General features: G+C 40.3%; 1 protein-coding gene across 1 annotated transcript in view; it reads left to right on the top strand.

Moving 5' to 3' along the window:
- MYRFL (myelin regulatory factor like) overlaps nucleotides 1-18,197 on the top strand; it is a 120,432-nt gene that overhangs the window by 23,740 nt on the left and 78,495 nt on the right. The window contains exon 3 of the mRNA XM_045872979.3: nucleotides 9,583-9,673. Within this exon, the coding sequence (XP_045728935.1) occupies nucleotides 9,583-9,673 (91 nt within the window). The remainder of the gene's footprint in view (nucleotides 1-9,582; nucleotides 9,674-18,197) is intronic.

Genomic DNA, 18,197 nt, shown 5'->3' with positions numbered 1-18,197 from the left:
TGCTCTTTCCATCTGAATACCACTTTGGTTTCCTAAAAGAAAAAGAGATCGTACTTGCCTTGGCTCCTTGGCTTCCCTATTCTAGGGTAGATGTCAGACTAATACTTCAGTAAACATAGCTGGCCTTTGGAAAAATCTCCTCCCTTTTGTCCTCCTCTCCCTTACCTATCCCCAGTCACTATGTTAATCTCCCACAAACTGGCCACTTGCTACCTCACTGCAACCACTTTCTAGAACAGGGCTGGCAAGTTCCTATCATTTGGGCCTTCATTTAACCCCCTGCTTTGATAAAGCTGATCTGCCCTGACTTCAGCGATTGGTTTATTGTTCTGAGTCCTGTGTTTGGGGGTGGGGACGAGGAGCAGAGAAGGAATAAAATGGGAAAGAAAATGCATTATGTGCTGAGCACTAGTAGTATTAAAGAAGAAATAAAACCCGTGATATTTGTTAAAGCCTAGTAAGGATGACTTTATTCAAGGGAGAGGCTAGCAAACAGGTATAGTGACCACTATGATGGAATTTTGCAATGGGGGAGAGAGACTGGGCTCAAATCTGGAATATGCATGGGCAAGTGGGAATGTATAGCCCAGGAGCAGGCTAAGGGGGGAGGATTCTGGCTAGACCAGCCTAACAGGATTCTTGCTGAGAGAGGGCTAGTGTGACCAGACATCACCTGGGGCAAGGTGGGGGGATGAGAAACCTGACTAGATATCAAGGGTGATCTGATATGGAGGATGGGGGATTCTGGTTAAACTGATTTGTCAGGATTCTTGCTAAAATTGGACAATGCAGACAGAAACATGAAAGTAGGCCTTGTTGAAAAGTTCAGAGGGGCCTGAGTAGAGTTTGATCTAGGAGTGAATCTGTCAGCGGAAGGATTACACATCACATTTAGTCTGTGAGCAATGCTCTAAGGTGGTAAAACCCCCCTCCCCCCAGATAAGGAAACAGGCCCAGAGAAGTTCAGTAGAACTAGAATTATCTCAAGTTGGCCTGATGGCAGTTCTCCAGATCTCATGCTTTTCCTTACCTTCACAATACATGAGGCTCCCTGCTTCTGGAACACCCTTCTCTGCCCTGTTCACCTGGCTAATTGCTGTTCACTCTTGAGGTCTCCACTTTGGCATCATTCCCTCAGGTCTTCTGTGTCTTCCACAGTACTTTGCACTTCACCTCGAAAAGCATGTATTGCCTTTTTCTGTGTCAGCCTCCTACCGACAACTGGAAGGAAGGGACTGTATCTCATTCATTCCTTTAGCCTCAGCAGCCAGGGACCGGCACATAGGTATCACTCCAACATATTTATCCAATCAATCAATAAAAACCCCAAGCCTAGTCTCCCTCCAAGTCTGCTGGATTTCCCTCCTTTATTTCTCACATCCGAGAAGACATGAGTCCTTGTCTCACACTTAGCTGATGACTCAGGCCTCAGTCAGTGCCCTGCTGGGCTGCCCCCTCCCCATCTGCCTGGCTTGGCGGGATAGGAAAGCATTGCTGAGGCAGGACGGGCTCTCCTGAAAGCCATAGCGTGGGGCAGCTTCCATGTCACATTTTGCTGAATTTGTGCCATGCGGGGTCCACCCACCCACTGGGGGACATTGATTTATTATTCAACACTGTACATTCCAGAGTATCCAAGGCACCTATAAAGCCTGGGGGTGGGTATCCCCACTTTAGCTGTCCTTCCTCTGGGACACCTTCCTCTTCATCCTTTCCCTTCTTCCTTCTTCCTCTTCCTCTTCTTTGGCCCTTGGCAAAATTAGAGCTTCTAATAGACCAAAGGAGAACAATAATTCTTCAACATCTTGAACATAAAAGAAATGAGATTCCTTGAGGTGTTCCTATACCACTTAAAAGAAAGGTTGTCAGCTTCTGTTTTCCACATTTCTCTTCCACAGTTAAAAATTAATATTGGTTAACATGCAGTTGATTGTGTTTTGTTCATTCCCGTATATATTAACTTTAGTATATGTTATTGAAGAGAAAGGGCACAAGGCATGAGAGTTTAATCCTCATGTTGAAGGGTTGGGAGGAAGCTCGGCTGTAAGGCTCCAGAACTCCTGGAAAACTGGATTCCCAGACTCCCAGAAAGGCCAGAGGATCTTGCTGAACTTATATTTCAAGTCAGGAAAAGAAGTGTGAATCTGATAACCAACTAATGAGACATTGAACTATTTCCATGAAAATCAAGGTTAAATGGTGCAATAGACTGACCATTTTCCCCTCCTACTTTAAATCCTGTGCAAATGTTTAGATTATTCACTGAGTGAGAAGCCATGCAAATTGCCACAAGGGCAGCTCTCCAAAGGTGTTGAGCCCATCAGCCACATTGAGTGGCTCCTGAGTCTGTGAAAAAGCAAACTGGACACATTCATCTGGAACTGTCATAACGTTAATGTTGAATGATCATAGATCTACTACATTTTTAAGTTGTATACGACAGACACCATCAGCTGCCTTCCCAGTAGTGGTCCAACCACTTTCTTTTCTGCTGGCGGAAGCTTTATCTATTCAGAGAGAAGAGGAGAGTCCTTGAGCTCAGGAAGGGTAGGCCCTAATGTAATTGACTTAAATCAGGTATCACAATCAAGTATCAAGTTTCTCCTCTCTCTCCCTTTGTCCTCATAATTCAGCAGCTGTAACTCTTCTTTTGCAACCCGTTCCATCATCCTTTTTATAAAGGGTAAATTCCTCTATTTACCAAAACACCTAACAATATTAATAATAATTTAATATGTCCTTTACATTTTTACCAAGAATGTTATTGTTTTTATTAGTTTTTGAGTGTTTTGCCCCAACCCTACTCTCCTTCATTCTTTTGCATGATTTTGCAGAAAGCAAGGTTGTTCAAGAACACATACATTATGGTATAGTAGAAAACACCTGAGCCCCTGCAAGATCAATTGTGTTATTACAACTTGAATAAATTATTTAAGCAGGCTAAGGATATTTGCTCTTCTGAAAAATGGGGATAATAATAGCACCCATCTGATAGAATAAAATTATTGTGAGGATCAAATGAGAATGAAATGTAAAATCCTTAGCACAATAAAAAGAGTACATAAAAAGTGCTCAACAGATTTACCAAGTATTATTATTATTATTATTATTATTATTATTATTATTATTATTATCCATTAACCATCTCTCATGTGGCTTGACTAGTGATTCTTTCCCACTCTGTTGGATCTCCCCTGGACACCATATTTGTCAACATTCCTCTGAAGGTGTGGGGCCCAGGTCATCAAGGTTGCATCTGTGCATAGAGGAACAGGGACCTCAGCACCCTAGTTCTGTACTCAATGATTAGTATAATTCTACATTAGTTCTTTGTCTTCCTGATACTTCCTCATGATGGCCCAACTAAAAGACCTTTGTCTGTAGCACCTATTCATTTATAAGCCAAGTTTCCCCATCTCCTTTTTACATGATTTAAAAAGTCAATGTAGAGCTGAACGCTTAACCTGCTGTCATCTTGTCAGAGTTAGCCATCAAGCCAGTCAGCCTGAGATTAGACCTGACTCTTTCAAAACATATAGCTCCCTGCCTCCATCATTCGGGCCATCTGCATACTTGGCCAGTGTGCCTTCTTTATACTTCTGAAAATCACAAATAACATTATTGACAAGGAGGAGAGCAGAGTCATTTTATACTGAATTTTAGAATTTTCTCCAGGTTAGCATTTTGGGGTGTAGTTGTTCTCCCAGGTATAAGTTCTCCTAATCCTAATATAATTTCCTCTGCCTTCCGCCAGCTCAGTGACAAATATAACCATCCTTGACTGCCTCCCCCGAATCAGATGGAAGAACCCCAGGTGTCTCCTTGGGCCTAACTTACCACACTGTGTTGGGGCTGCCTGTTCTTTTTCTGTGCCCCTCCCCTCCCTTGAGGGTAAGATCGAGTGTTGCTCACTATTGTATCCCCTGGTGGCTAGCACGTATGCACTTCATCAAATATTTATTAAATGTTGAATGAATTAATTAGCAATTTTGTTAAGTGTCTAGTTGAAGTCAAGAGACACATTTCCATGCAGAGCCTCCTAATCTGCTAGCTGGGAACCAGAACAGGCAAGGAAATGAAGTTCATCCACACAGCTGCTGGTGGGCCCAGGCAGGCTCTTAGATGTCTTCTGCTGTTCTTAAGAGTCCAACAGCCAAGTTTTTAGTGATCCTTTCTAGAATTTTGCACCTGTGACAGTTCTGGAAAACATACGTGGGCGTTGTCATCCTGTTACACAATGTGCTTGAACTGTTTCTTTACTCAAGTTGAATAAAGGTTAATTTTCATTTTATCTTTTGATTATCAGGCACATAAATTTCAGGTGATTCATATCATGTTAAAGTCCAGAGACAGTCTTTTAATTTGGTCACGATTTCCAACAATGGCTCATGTTCACTGTGGTTTAAAGAACTGATTAGATTCTTCCTGGACTGACGTAGGACTACCTGTACAGGGAGAACTGGGGAGACTCCCAGGCTTCCAGGTCATTAGGTGGAGTTCCTCTTGGGAGCATTGCCCTGCTGCTCCCTTTTGTCTCAGTGCAAAAACAGGATGACATGACACCGGCCGGAGCAGATGAAATCCCCAAGCTCCTTCTCTGGCTCCTCACCCGACTGTCTCATTTTTCTCAAGGCACCAGCACAACCTCCCACCCAATCACCACACCAAAACAGGGACTAGTGAATTGCCTAGATTCCTTCCATTCAGTCACAGAGTCTAGTAGGCTTCTCCTCTCAAATACCACTCACATCCAGTGGTGTGCTGGTGAATGTTCAACAACCAACTCTTTGGGGAAAAAAATTCCCAATGTGTAGTGTTTGCCAATTTCCATGGTGTATATCCTCCCTCTATGGCCAATTTCAAGCTGTAACATGAAGACACTAAATACGGAGTTGGGAAGAGATGTGCACAAGCTCGTACGAGCTGGCTCCAGGGCACTGTGCTTTCTTCCACCTTCCTGCCCTAGATCAGAGTTTCATGGCCCTTCATGACCCAAGGATCTGTCCCTGCTGACTATTCTAACCTCATGGACCCCTGTTCCTGGAAGCTTTCCTGGTACCCTTTTGCTCCTGTTGGGTCATTTAAGTGACCCATAATGCCCTGTGTACATCTTCGTCGTCATATCACAATGCAATGGTATGTGTTTATGTCAGTCTTTCTCACTGATCTATGAACTCATTGAGCACAGAAACTGGCAGTAATGGTGAAGGGTAGTAGTTATTGAGCTGGGAACTATGCTAAGTATCTTAAATGCATTATCTCATTTCATCTTCACTCTAACTCTATCAGGTTGATGCTCTTATTATACTCATTTTACAGATAAGGAAATTGAGGCACGGAGAGGCTGGATAATCCACCCAAGGCTGCACAGCTGGCGGCACAAATCTAGAGCCAGATTTGATCCCAGGCCTGATTGTAGAACCAAGACCCTTGACTACTAAGGCTTCTTTGTCTTTGTGTGTCTAGCACTTGGCACTCTGCCTGGTCCATAGCAGGTGCCTTTTGATTGTGTGTTGAGTAATAAGGGAAGGCTAATGTTGGCAGTATCCTTGACTAGTTTCTTTGCTCTTGCTTAGCTTCAGTCTAATCTCTCAACAGCAGGCAGTATGACCTTTCAAAACTATAAACCTGGTCATGTAATCCATCTGATGAAAATGTTCCAATGTCTCCATAACTTTCAAGATGAATTCCTTACCCTGATACCTATGAGCCTTCATGATCTGATGTCTGCTTGTTTCTTTAGATACACCTTCCACTATTCATAATCACATTTTTTCATTCAAATTTTATTACTTATCCAACAGATGCAGTATTTATTAAATAATTAGGCCTAACAAGGTTCCAGGCCTTGTTCTAGGATGTGTACAAAAAGAAGCAATCTCTTCCCTAGAGAAGCTTAGAGTTCAGTGGAGAGAGACAGACACACTTCACATAGCTGCTCAGTAGGTTGAAACAGAATTGCATCCAGCTCTCACTGGGGACCACAACAGGTCTTGCTCTCAGTCTCATATGTGTTCTTGCCACGCTATTGGCACATTTCCAAAGGAGTCCTGCGGCTGAGTTTTTAAATTCATTTGCACATGCTCTTTTCTGTTCTTAGAAATTTTTCTTGGGTGCCTGGATGGTTCAGTTGTTGAGCGTCTGCCTTCGGCTCAGGTCATGATCCCAGGGTCCTGGGATCGAGCCCTGCATCGGGCTTCCTGCTCCACGGGCAGCGTGCTTCTCCCTCTCCCACTCCCCCTGCTTGTGTTCCCTCTCTCGCTGTGTCTCTCTGTTAAATAAATAAAATCTTTAAAAAGATTTTTTTCCTTAATAACCATCTACTTATCCTTGAAAATTCCTTCTCAAGTGTCGCCTGCAAGGAGTCCTTGCCACCACCACCTCACCCCGGCCAGCCTAACTGAAAAGTCCCACAGTATTCCTATCTATAACCATCCTAATGCTTAACACCATATACTGCGCTAGCTGATTTTCTTGTCCCTCTCACTGGGTTGTGAACTCATCTCTGATTTTATTCCTGCACACATAGTGGATACTAAGTGTATGTTGAATGAATGAATGAAACAGTCAGTGAAGTAATGATTGGAAATGTCGTCTTTACTCATCCAACTCTGACTTGGTAGTGGCTCTAAACACCACCATTAGATTTAAAATCCAGCTTTATAGAAGTTGGACAGAATATCCTTAGCAAATGAGAAAAGGAGAGCGTTTGGCTTCTCCTCCTCTCCTCTCCTTTCTCTTCTTCTACCCCTCTGTCTCCTTCTTTGGGATATTTATGAACATTTCTGCTCGAATTTCTCATGAACACTGGTGTTTCAGAGGGAAAGTATTTTAATGTTTAAATCCAAAGGGCAACCATTGGGGATCCTCACTGCTGCTTTTTAGAATCTTTTAAAAACCTACAGTTATTGAAACAGACAAATTTTGTCATCTTGGCTGTTGTCTGAATACTCTGGGCAGTGATGCTGTGTGACAAAAGGTGAGAGTTGATAAAGGAAGGAACAGGGGGCATCTGGGTTGGGGAAAGTGATACGGGAACAGAGCATATCAGATGGTAACAAAAAAGGACTGGTCGGTGGTGGATGGGCAGGTGGGTGGAGGAAGCAAGAGCAATGAAAGGAAGGTCCTCGTGGTATGTACCCTACTCACACCTTTGGGGAGCACTTTTTCCCCAAAGGTCTGTGTATGTCTATTAGTAGGTCCTGTGGATTCAACTTGGACTTGTCTTTGGTCCTCCCTGGTGGATTGATCCTCTCACTATGTGCTTTTTTCTTGTCTGGCCAAGGGCAGCAGGACAGGTTACCATGTGGCAGCTATCCCTGAGCTTAGAAGGGGAGGCAGAGAACTAGGGTGAGGAAGGGCTTTCTCTCTGAGAGTGATTTAAAGGGGTAGTTCTCTGGCACTCCCAGGAGGCCTGGGCAGCTTCTCCTGTTCTGAGCAGGACTCTGACACCCACAAAAGCCAAATGTAGAACAGGGTAGGATCAAAGCTTGAAACCAAGCCTCACTGACAGGGGGTGGGATGCTCAACAATGCCATCTCTGCAGGTTTCTGTGTAATAAGTGTTTAAGACATTTATAGCAAAGGGATTATTTTTAAAAGCATGAGATTTATTTTAACAGTCATTTAAGAGTTTCCCTGTGTGTGCAAAGCCTCCTGAAAACAATTTTATCTGACACTATGGATTTATCTTGTTGAGTAATTTCCTTTGAGTCTGGAAGGCACAGATGTGATTTTGGAGTCCCTGAGAAAGCTGGCTACTGCGGGGATCCTCTCTCCTTGTTCATTAAGGTGTTTGGACATGCCACATGGGGCAGGTCCTGAGAGCTGTAGACCATCTCCTATTTCTTCCTGGGGATGGTGGTGGGGGAGGGTGGGTGATGTAAAGCAAGTGATACATTGGTCAGGTCTTAGCATCTGTGGGCCACCTCCAGGTTTGCCTGGAGCAGTGTGTGTGTGTGTGTGTGTGTGTGCGCACACATGCTGTATAAAGCAGATGGGACACCAGCAGGGGATTCAGTGGGAAATTAAACAGATTCTTCCCTCCACCTGCTTCTCTTAGCAGTCAGCTTGACCAAAGCCCAAAGAAGCAGTAGAAGCAAGTCAGTCTTGCCTGTTGTTGGAGCATGAAATGGGGCGGTGATGGTGGGGAGGGGAGTGAACACATGCTCAAGAATCAGGGCAGCCTGCTTGGTTTTCCTGCATATCACTTACTAGCTGTGAGACCCTGGGCAAGCTAGTTAACCTGAGTAATCACTTTGCCTTCTCTGTAAACTGGGGATATTAGTGTCTACTTCCTAGGGCTGTTATGAGGATTAATGAGTCAGGTAAAGTGCCTCTCCTTTGGCTTAGCTCAGAGTAAGAAATCCAAACCACCTCGAATGTCCCTGAACAATTGTGGTGGCATTCAAAGTCATCTCCCTTCTGTTCTTATCCCACCAAGCAACCAGAACAAATTTCTTCATTTTTTTCTTTTTGTTTGTTTATTCATTTGGGTTATTTTAGGTTCCACACGTGGTGAAACCATATGGTATTTGTCTTTCTCAGTGTGACTTATTTCACTTAGCATAATACCCTCTAGGTCCATCCATGTTGTCACCAGTGGCACGACCGCATCCTTTCTGATGGCTGAGTAATATTCCCTTGTAGATGTATATACCACATCTTCTTTATCCATTCATCTACTGATGGACACTTAGTGGCTTCCGTATCTTGGATATTGTAAATGTTTCTCCTGAGTTTGCTAGGTATAGAATCATGTTATCTACAAACAAATACTGTTTTGTCCTCTTTATTATATATTCCTATGTTTTATATTCTTCTTTATTCTTTTTAAATTTTAACATCTTTATTATGATCAGAAAGAAACCAGTAAGTGTATTTTCATTCTTTTAAACCAATAAAAAGGACAAAAATATTGTGTTACATTTTGGGAAGTCTAACAAAAACGTGAAGCAAGATAACTTCTTGATGAACTTAACTGGAAATAATCTGTCCAACCAACAAACCAACCAACCAACCAGCCAGCCAACCGTCCATGCATCCATGCATCCATGCATCCATCCACAAATGTTTATTGCCGCCTTTTTTATACCATAGATTCTTGTGGCTACTATAAGAAGTACATGGTCCCTGCTCTTTAAAGACTTCAGATGGAGAAACAAACACAAGGGAAAGCAATTGTAATAGTGCATAATGTAAAGCACAGGGTGTTAATGGAAGCACATAAAAAAGGGCACCTAAATCAGCCTTAGACAGTCAGGGAAGGTTGCTGGAGGAGAGTAACCTCTAAGGAGAGTTCTTTTTTTAAAAATTTAAATTCAATTAATTAACATATAATGTATTATTAGTTTCAGAGGTAGAGGTCAGTGATTCATCAGTGTTATATAATACCCAGTGCTCATTACATCATGATCTAAAGAGATTTCTAAAGGAATATTTGAATGGAAGAAAGATCACACTCTCAATAAATATATACTATTTAGTTGCTTTAAAATTCTTGGGTGCAGGCCTGTCCATGTTTTTAGATGCTAGCCATTCTGAAATCTTCATGAATCTCAGGACTTTTAATTTGCCTTTGCAGCTCAGGGGCCCAGTGACACTCTGGAGAACCCGGTGCTGGATACAAGTCTGCTGGAGGAATTCTTGGGCAATGATTTCGATCTGGGGGCCTTGTAAGTAATGAAAGCACTGCTCTCCATTTGATGTTTTAAAAGTTACGAAATAATTAAATGAGCTGGAAAGTGTTCCGTCCTCTTCTATTTTCCAAAAGGGCATGGATGGAGTTGGTATTGTTTCTTCTGGCAGTTTTCCTGAGTGAAGTCTGCTGGGCCTGGAATTTTCTTTATAGGAAGGTCCCCTCCTTCCAATTCAATATCTTTAATAGATATCGGGCTATTGAGGTTATCTGTTGGTAGTTACCAGCTTAGGCAGTTATTGTCTTCCGGTGAATTTATTCATCTAAGTTGTCAAATTCACTGGCATGAAGTTGCTCATCATATTCCCTTATTTTATTTTTAATGTCTGTAGAATCTATAGTGATAATCTTTTTGTTGTTCTTGATATCAGTAATTTGTGTCTTTTTATTCTTGATCCATCTGGCAAGAGGTTTATCAGTTTTCTTAACCCTTTGGAAATCCAGCTTTTGGTTAAATGTATATTCCTAATTGTTTTTCTGTTTTGTATTTCATTGATTTCTGCTCTCGTATTCTGATATTAACATAGCCACTCCAGCTTTCTTTTATTTTTAATTTACATACAGTAACATTCAATTTTTATCCTGTATATAGTTTTGTGAGTTTTGACAAGTTCATAGACTTGTACAACTACCATCATGATCAGCACAAACAATAGTTCCCTCACCTGAAACACTTCCTTTATGCTTCCCCTTTGTGGTCAAACACCCACCCCAGCCCCTAGTGACCACTGGTCTGTTCTCTGTCCCTATGGTTTTGCTTTTCTTGAATGTCACATAAATGAAATCTATGAGATAAAACATTTTTAGTATGGCTTCTTTTACTAAGCATAAAGTCTTTGATCAATAGTTCATTCCTTTTTATTGCTGAGAAAGACTCTGTTGAATGTTTATAATTCAGTTTGTTTATCTAGTTACCCATTCAAGGACATTTGGATTATTTCCAGTTTTTGGCCATTATGAATAGTTTCTATAAATATTAATGCCCAGGGTTTTTTTGTTGTTTTTTTTTGTTTGTTTTTTTGTTTTAAAGATTTTATTTATTTATTTGAGAGAGAGCGAATGAGAGAGAGCAAGCACATGAGAGGGGGGAGGGTCAGAGGGAGAAGCAGACTCCCCGCCGAGCAGGGAGCCCGATGCAGGACTCGATCCAGGGACTCCAGGATCATGACCTGAGCCGAAGGCAGTTGCTTAACCAAGTGAGCCACCCAGGCGCCCGCCCAGGTTTTTATGTGATCAAGAGTTTTAATTTCCGAGGTAATATTTATTTATTTATTTATTCAAATTTTTATTTAAATTCTAGTTGCTTAACATATAGTGTAATATTGGTTTCAGGAGTAGAATTTAGTGATTCATCACTTACATCATAAAAAGTGTTCATCATAGGATGTCCCCTCCTTAATACTTATTACACATTTAGCTCATCCCCCACCCACCTCCCTCCATCAACCTTCAGCTTTTTTTCTATCTTTTAGAGTCTCTTATGGTTTGCTTCCCTTGCTCTTTTTCCCCCCTTCCCATATGTTCATCTGTTTTGTTTCCTAAATTCCATATATGAGTGAAATCATATGGTATTTGTCTTTCTCTGACTTATTTCACTTAGCATAATATACTCTAGCTTCATCCACATCATTGCAAACAGCAAGATTTCGTTCTTTTTGATGGCTGAGTAATATTCCATTATGTGTCTGTTTTTGTGCCAGTACCATACTGTCTTGATGACTACAGCTTTGTCATATAGCTTGAAGTCTAGAATCATGATGTCTCCAGCTTTGCTTTTCTTTTTCAGGATTTTATATATATATATATATATATATATATATATATGTATTCTTTATCCATTCATCAGTTGATGGACATTTGGGCTCTTTCCATAGTTTGGCTATTGTTGATAATGCTGCTATAAACATTGGGGTGCATGTGCCCCTTCAAATGTGTATTTTTGTATCCTTTGGGTAAATACCTTGTAGTGCAATTGTTGGGTCATAGGGTAGTTCTATTTTTAACTTTTTGAGGAACATCCATACTGTTTTCCAGAGTGGCTGCACCAGTTTGCATTCCCACCAACAGTGTAAGAGGGTTCCCCTTTCTCTGCATCCTCGCCAACATCTGTTGTTTCCTGTGCTGTTAATTTTAGCCATTCTGACAGGTGAGAGATGGTAACTCATTGTGATTTTGATTTGCATTTCCCCGATGGTGAGTGATGTTGAGCATCTTTTCATGTGTCTGTTAGCCATCTGGTTGTCTTCTTTGGAAGAATGTCTATTCATGTCTTTTGCCCATTTCTTCCTTCCTTCCTTCCTTCCTTCCTTCCTTCCTTCTTTCCTTCCTTCCTTCCTTCCTTCTTTCCTTTTCTTTCATTCTTTTTTAAAGACTTATTTATTTATTTGAGAGAGAGAGCACATGCATGAGTTGGGGGAGGGGCAGAGGGACAGAATCTTTAAGTAGACTTCCTGGTAAGTGCAGAGCCCCATGCAGGGCTCAATTCCATGACCCATGAGATCATGGCCTGAGCTGAAACTAACAGCCAGAAGCTCAACTGACTGAACCACCCAGACACTCCTCTTCTGCCTATTTTTTAACTGTATTATTTATTTTTGGGGTGCTAAGTTTGATAAGTTCTTTATAGATTTTGGATACCCACCCTTTATCAAATAATGTCATTTGTAAATATCTTCTCCTATTTCATAGGCTGCCTTTAGTTTTGTTGATTGTTTCCTTCACTGTGCAGAAGTTTTTTATCTTGATGAAGTCCCAATGGTTCATTTTTGCTTTTGTTTCCCTTGTCTCCTGAGACATGTCTAGTAAGAAGTTGCTACAGCCAAGGTCAAAGAGGTTGCTGCCTGTGTTCTCTTCTAGGAGTTGGTGGTTTCCTGTCTCACATTTAGGTCTTTCATCCATTTTGAATTTATTTTTGTGTATGGTGTAAGAAAGTGGTCCAGTTTCATTCTTCTGCATGTTGCTGTCCCATTTTCCCAACACCCTTTGTTGAAGAGACTGTCTTTTTTCCACTGGGTATTCCTTCCTGTTTTGTTGAAGATTAGTTAATCATATAGTTATGGGTCAATTTCTGGGATTTTCTATTCTGTTTCATTAATCTATGTGTCTGTTTTTGTGCCAGTACCATACTGTCTTGATGACTACAGCTTTGTAATAGAGCTTGAAGTCTAGAATCATGATGTCTCCAGCTTTGCTTTTCTTTTTCAGGATTGCTTTGGCTATTCAGGGTCTTTTGTGGTTCCATACAAATTTTAGTATTGTTTGTTCTAGCTCTGTGAAAAATGCTGGTGTTATTTTGATAGGGTTTGCATTAAATGTGTAGATTGTTTTGGGTAGTATAGACATTTTAACAATGTTTGTTTTTCTAATCCATGAGCATGGAATGTTTTTCCATTTCTTTGTGTCCTCTTCAATTTCTTTCATAAGTGGTCTATAGTTTTCAGAGTACAGATCTTTTACGTCTTTGGTTAGGTTTATTCCTAGGTATCTTATTGTTTCTGGTGAGATTGTAAATGGGATCGATTTCTTGATTTCTTTTTCTGCTGCTTCATTAGTTGTATATAGAAATGCAACAGATTTCTCTATGTTGATTTTATATCCTACAACTTTGCTGAATTCATGTATTAGTCCTAGCAATTTTTTGTTGGAGTCTTTCAGGTTTTCTGCATAGAGTATCATATCATCTGCAAATATTGACAGTTTGGCTTCTTCCTTGCCGATTTGGATGCCTTTTATTTCTTTTTGTTGTCTGATTGCTGAGGCTAAGACTTCTAATACTATGTTAAATAGTAATGGTGGGAGTGGGCTTTCCTGTCTTGTTCCTGACCATAGAGGAAAAGCTCTGTTTTTCCCCATGAGGATCTGAGGGTAATATTTAGAATGAAGTCTGCTGGGTGATATTTTGAGTATAAGCTTAACTTTATAGAAATTGCCAAATTTTCTAGAGCAGCCATACCATTTTCCATTACCATTAGCAGTGTATAAGACATCCAATTGCTTCTCTTCATTGCCGGTTCTTGGTATTATCAGTTTAGAAAATTTTTATTATAGCCATTCTATAATAAAAAGCCATTGTATCTCATTGTGTTTTAACTTGCATTTTCCTAATGACTAATGATGTTGAGTATCATTTTGTGTGCTTGTTTGCTATTTATACATTTTCTTTGGTATAGGTTCTGTGCAAATTTTTTGCCCATTGTGGAGTTTTCTTACCTTTGAGTTTAGAGAATTGTTTAATATTCTGGATATAAGAACTTTGTTAGATATGTGATTTGTGAATATTTTCTCCCAGTCTGTAACTTAAGTTTTCATTCTTTTAACACTATCTTTCCCAAAACAAAAGTTTAAAATTTTGATGATGTCCAACTTATCTTTTTCCTACATGGTTTATGCTTTATATCTAAGAAATATAGATATTGCCCAATCTAAGCTTCCCAAAATTTTCTTCTGTTTTCTTCTGAAAGTTTTAGAGTCTTGCACTTTACATTTAGGCCTATGATCCATTTTGAATTAATTTTTTTTTTTTTTTTTTTTTTAGATTTTATTTATTTGCGAGAGAGAGAATGAGAGACAGAGAGCATGAGAGGGAGGAGGGTCAGAGGGAGAAGCAGACTCCCTGCTCAGCAGGGAGCCCGATGCGGGACTTGATCCTGGGACTCCAGGATCATGACCTGAGCCGAAGGCAGTGGCTTAACCGACTGAGCCACCCAGGCGCCCTTGAATTAATTTTTTTATAAAGTTTGAGATATAGGTTGAGATTAATTTCTTTGTGTATGGATGTCCAATTATTCTGGATTTATTTGTTGAATAGCCTAGAAAGATTATTAAATTAAATTAAATTACTTTTATGCTGTAGTAAAAAATCAGTTGACCATATTTGTGTAGATCTATATCTAGACTCTAGACTGTTCCATTGATCTATGTGCCTATCATTTTGCCAATACTACACTATCTTGGTTATTGTGATTTTATTATAAGTCTTGAAATCATATAGTGTAAGTGCTCCAAATTTGTCTTTTTCAAAACTGTTTTGGCTATTCTAGTTCCTTTGATTTCCCATATAAATATTAGAATTAGCTTGTTGATATCTATACAATCATGCTGGGATTTTGATTAGGATTGTGTTAAGTCCAGAGATCTATGTGTGGAGAACTGATATCTTAACAAAATTGAATCTTCCAATCCATCAACATGGTATATCTCTCCATTTGTTTAGGCCTTCTTTGATTTCTTTCATCAGTGTTATATAGATTTCAGCATGTAAATGCTGTACAGATTTTGTTAGACTTATATCTAAATATTTCATGTTTCTCTTTGAGCTATTGTAAATAATAATTTTCCCCCCGAAGTTTTAGGTTCCAATTATTCATTGCCAACATATAAAAATAGTATGATGTTTATAAATTAAGCTTGGGTCCTACAATCTTAATGAAGTCATTTATTAGTTCTGAGAGCTTTTTAAATAGATTTTTGGGGATTTTCTATGTTTACAATGATGTCATCTGCAAATTGAGACTGTTGTATGTCCCAAACTCTATGCCTTTTTTTTTTTAAGATTTTATATGTTTATTAGAGAGAGAGAGAGATGCATGAGCCAGGGGGCGGGGCAGAGGGGGTGGAAGAGGGACAAGCGGACTCTGCCCTGAGCATGGCGCCCAACTTGGGGTTTGACCCCATGACCCCGAGATCATGACCTACGCCAAAATCAAGAGTCAGACACCCAACCAACTGAGCCACCCAGGCACCGCTAAGCATAGTTTTCTTTGAGATTATATTGTTTGGGATTATATTGTTTTTGAATTTTTAATTAAAAATTTTCAGCACATCTGGAAAGTTTTCAGCTATTATTTCTTCACATTTATTTTTCTGTACTAATGTCTTTCTTACCTCTTTTTAGGACTCCAGTGATACAAATGCTAGACCTTTGATACTGTACATAGGTTCCTGAGTCTCAGATGATTTTTTTCAAACTTTTTTCTCTCTGTTGTTCACATTGGATAATTTCTATTGATCTGTCTTCAAGTTCACTGACCTTTCTCTGTCATCTCCATTTTGTTATTGAGCCTATTTTGGTATACCTGTAAATGCCCTCCCCCCTCTCCCCCATGAAAGAGTGAAACCAGACCTGAATCTCAGTAATGAGGAAACCTATCTGTGGATATCTCTGGTATCCTTGCTGCTCTTTGCTGACAAGAACATCCTTGCTGAATGTCCACAGGATGAAGGGAAGCTCAACATTTTGAAAGTTAGTTAAACACAAACACACACACAGCTAGTGGGTGGCCAAATGTGTGAGGCCACACTCTGAGCTGGCTCTTCTGCTCTAGGCACTGTGTGGGCTGAACTCAGACACTAATTGCCCCATGCCTTCCCTCACATTCCCCTTCACTCCATCCAAACCATGGGTGTGAATGCCTGAGGAAAGAGTGGGCGGTATGTATCCTTACCATCTCTGGCCTGAAAACAATCTGCCAGAAATTGTCTAGTCTCTCTTCTGTGTAACTACTCCTTAAGAGAAGGTATAGCATATTGTACCAGGGTTCTGCTTAATCATATGGATCACTTTTATAAGTAGAAGAAAGAACTTTAGTTGTTTGGTGGGGAGAAGTGAACAAAAGCCTTATTCAAAGAACTTGTCTTCTTATCTGGGAAGTCTGAAATCTGCCCTATGATTGTAGTTTCCATGATAATAATGGTCTTTCCTATAGGACCAGAATTATCTCTTATAGGCTATCACTGTTGGTTTGCCCAACTGGATTCATTCTCTACCTTTAGGGGTGGTTGGGTGTAAGAGAGGTAGAGGAGGGAGTTAATATTGTTGAGCACTTACCAAGTGTTGGGCAATGTTCTTTGCATTTTTTTACACGTTCATTTATTTAATTACATATTTGATTTTACACATTTCATTCTCTGAACAAATTTGCCAAGCAGACACAATATTATCTATATTTTGTAAATATGGAGGTGCAAAGAGAGTAAGTAACTCTCCACAGGTCAATAAGTGGCAAAGCTGGGATCCAAATGTGCCTGGCTCTACACATGACCTTTCTTCTCTATGCAGCTTTTAGATTAATTAGGTGATATTTGGGAGCAATGTGAACCTCAGGGAAATACATTTAACTCATCTAAAATTATCTGACAAAAGATGGACTCAGGATGGGTCTGAGCCATAGTTTGCAAAGATTGTCAGTATTCATGCCCATTCAAGAACAGTCCGGTAATCAGATAACCTGTCATTGCTTGATAAAAACCGCTCAGGTGCATGCAGTTAAGTGAGGCTGAAATAAAAGTCTGAGCAAGAACAAGTGGAAAGAGCTCCGGTCCATCCCCGACCATGAGGCTGTTCAGCTGGCTCAGTGATCATTACATCTGTACAACCTATTCAAAGACTCCAAGTGTTGACTATTTCTAAACACCTGGCTCTTTTTGCAGGTTAGTTGCATTCCTCTTAACAGCCCTGAGAAGTAGGTTTTCTTGCCTGGGCTCACAGCTAGTAAGTAGCAGAGCTAGGATTCAAACCTAAGTTTATGACCAATCTTGAGTCACTTCCCATCTACTGTATTACCTATGAATTATGCTTTTAAAAAATGTCCCTCCTCTACCTCTCTTACACCCAACCACCCCTAAAGGTAGAGAATGAATCCAGTTGGGCAAACCAACAGTGATAGCCTATAAGAGATAATTCTGGTCCTATAGGAAAGACCATTATTATCATGGAAACTACGATCATATGGCAGATTTCAGACTTCCCAGATAAGAAGACAAGTTCTTTGAATAAGGCTTTTGTTCACTTTTCCCCACCAAACAACTAAAGTTCTTTCTTCTACTTATAAAAGTGATCCATATGATTAAGCAGAACCCTGGTACAATCCGCTATACCTTCTCTTTGCCAAAATGATCTAAGAGACCACGAGGCTGCAAAAATGATGAGACCCAGTTTGAATCTCATAGGGAGATTTTCAAACATATTAAAAAATGGAATTATTGGCCCTGTAAAACAGATGCCCCTAGATGCTCAATGGAAAATTGGTCCCATGAGATGCTATGGGGGAAAAAGAAAAGTTCCATGATGAGTAAATAAGCTTATGAGTCACTGGCTTCAACAAAGCTAAATGAACTTTACTGCAGGACTTTTCAGAGCCTTTGTTATGCTAATATGCAACTGGAGAAGAGAAATGGTATACAGTGTTTCTCAAATTTATTTGGCTTTTGACCCCTTTTGGGAGGCAGGTACCCATGCATGAGCATTGGGATACGCCCCTCAGGATTTTCTCATCTTTCTGTGTGAATCTAATTGGTATGTTGAGCTAAGGGCAGTCGTGTCAGCACGTGAAAATTTCTGAATATTGCCCTTAACCCTTTGTTTCCTTGTGTGGCAGAGTCCAGGGCAGCTGTCTGCTCAGGAGAAGCAGGCTGAAGTCCTCTGATTTCCCTAGGTTAGCCAGCCAGTTACCTACTAGGTACACAGGTAAGCTCTGGTGGACACACTGGGAAATGTCTAGGTA

The sequence above is a fragment of the Mirounga angustirostris genome, unplaced genomic scaffold, assembly GCF_029215605.1.
Source record: "Mirounga angustirostris isolate CCGP_5_RB_7025 unplaced genomic scaffold, mMirAng1.0.hap1 SCAF_5, whole genome shotgun sequence".
Classification (NCBI taxonomy): Eukaryota; Metazoa; Chordata; class Mammalia; order Carnivora; family Phocidae; genus Mirounga; species Mirounga angustirostris.
Note: the sequence above shows the minus strand (reverse complement) of the source record. Positions and strands in the feature narration are given on the sequence as shown.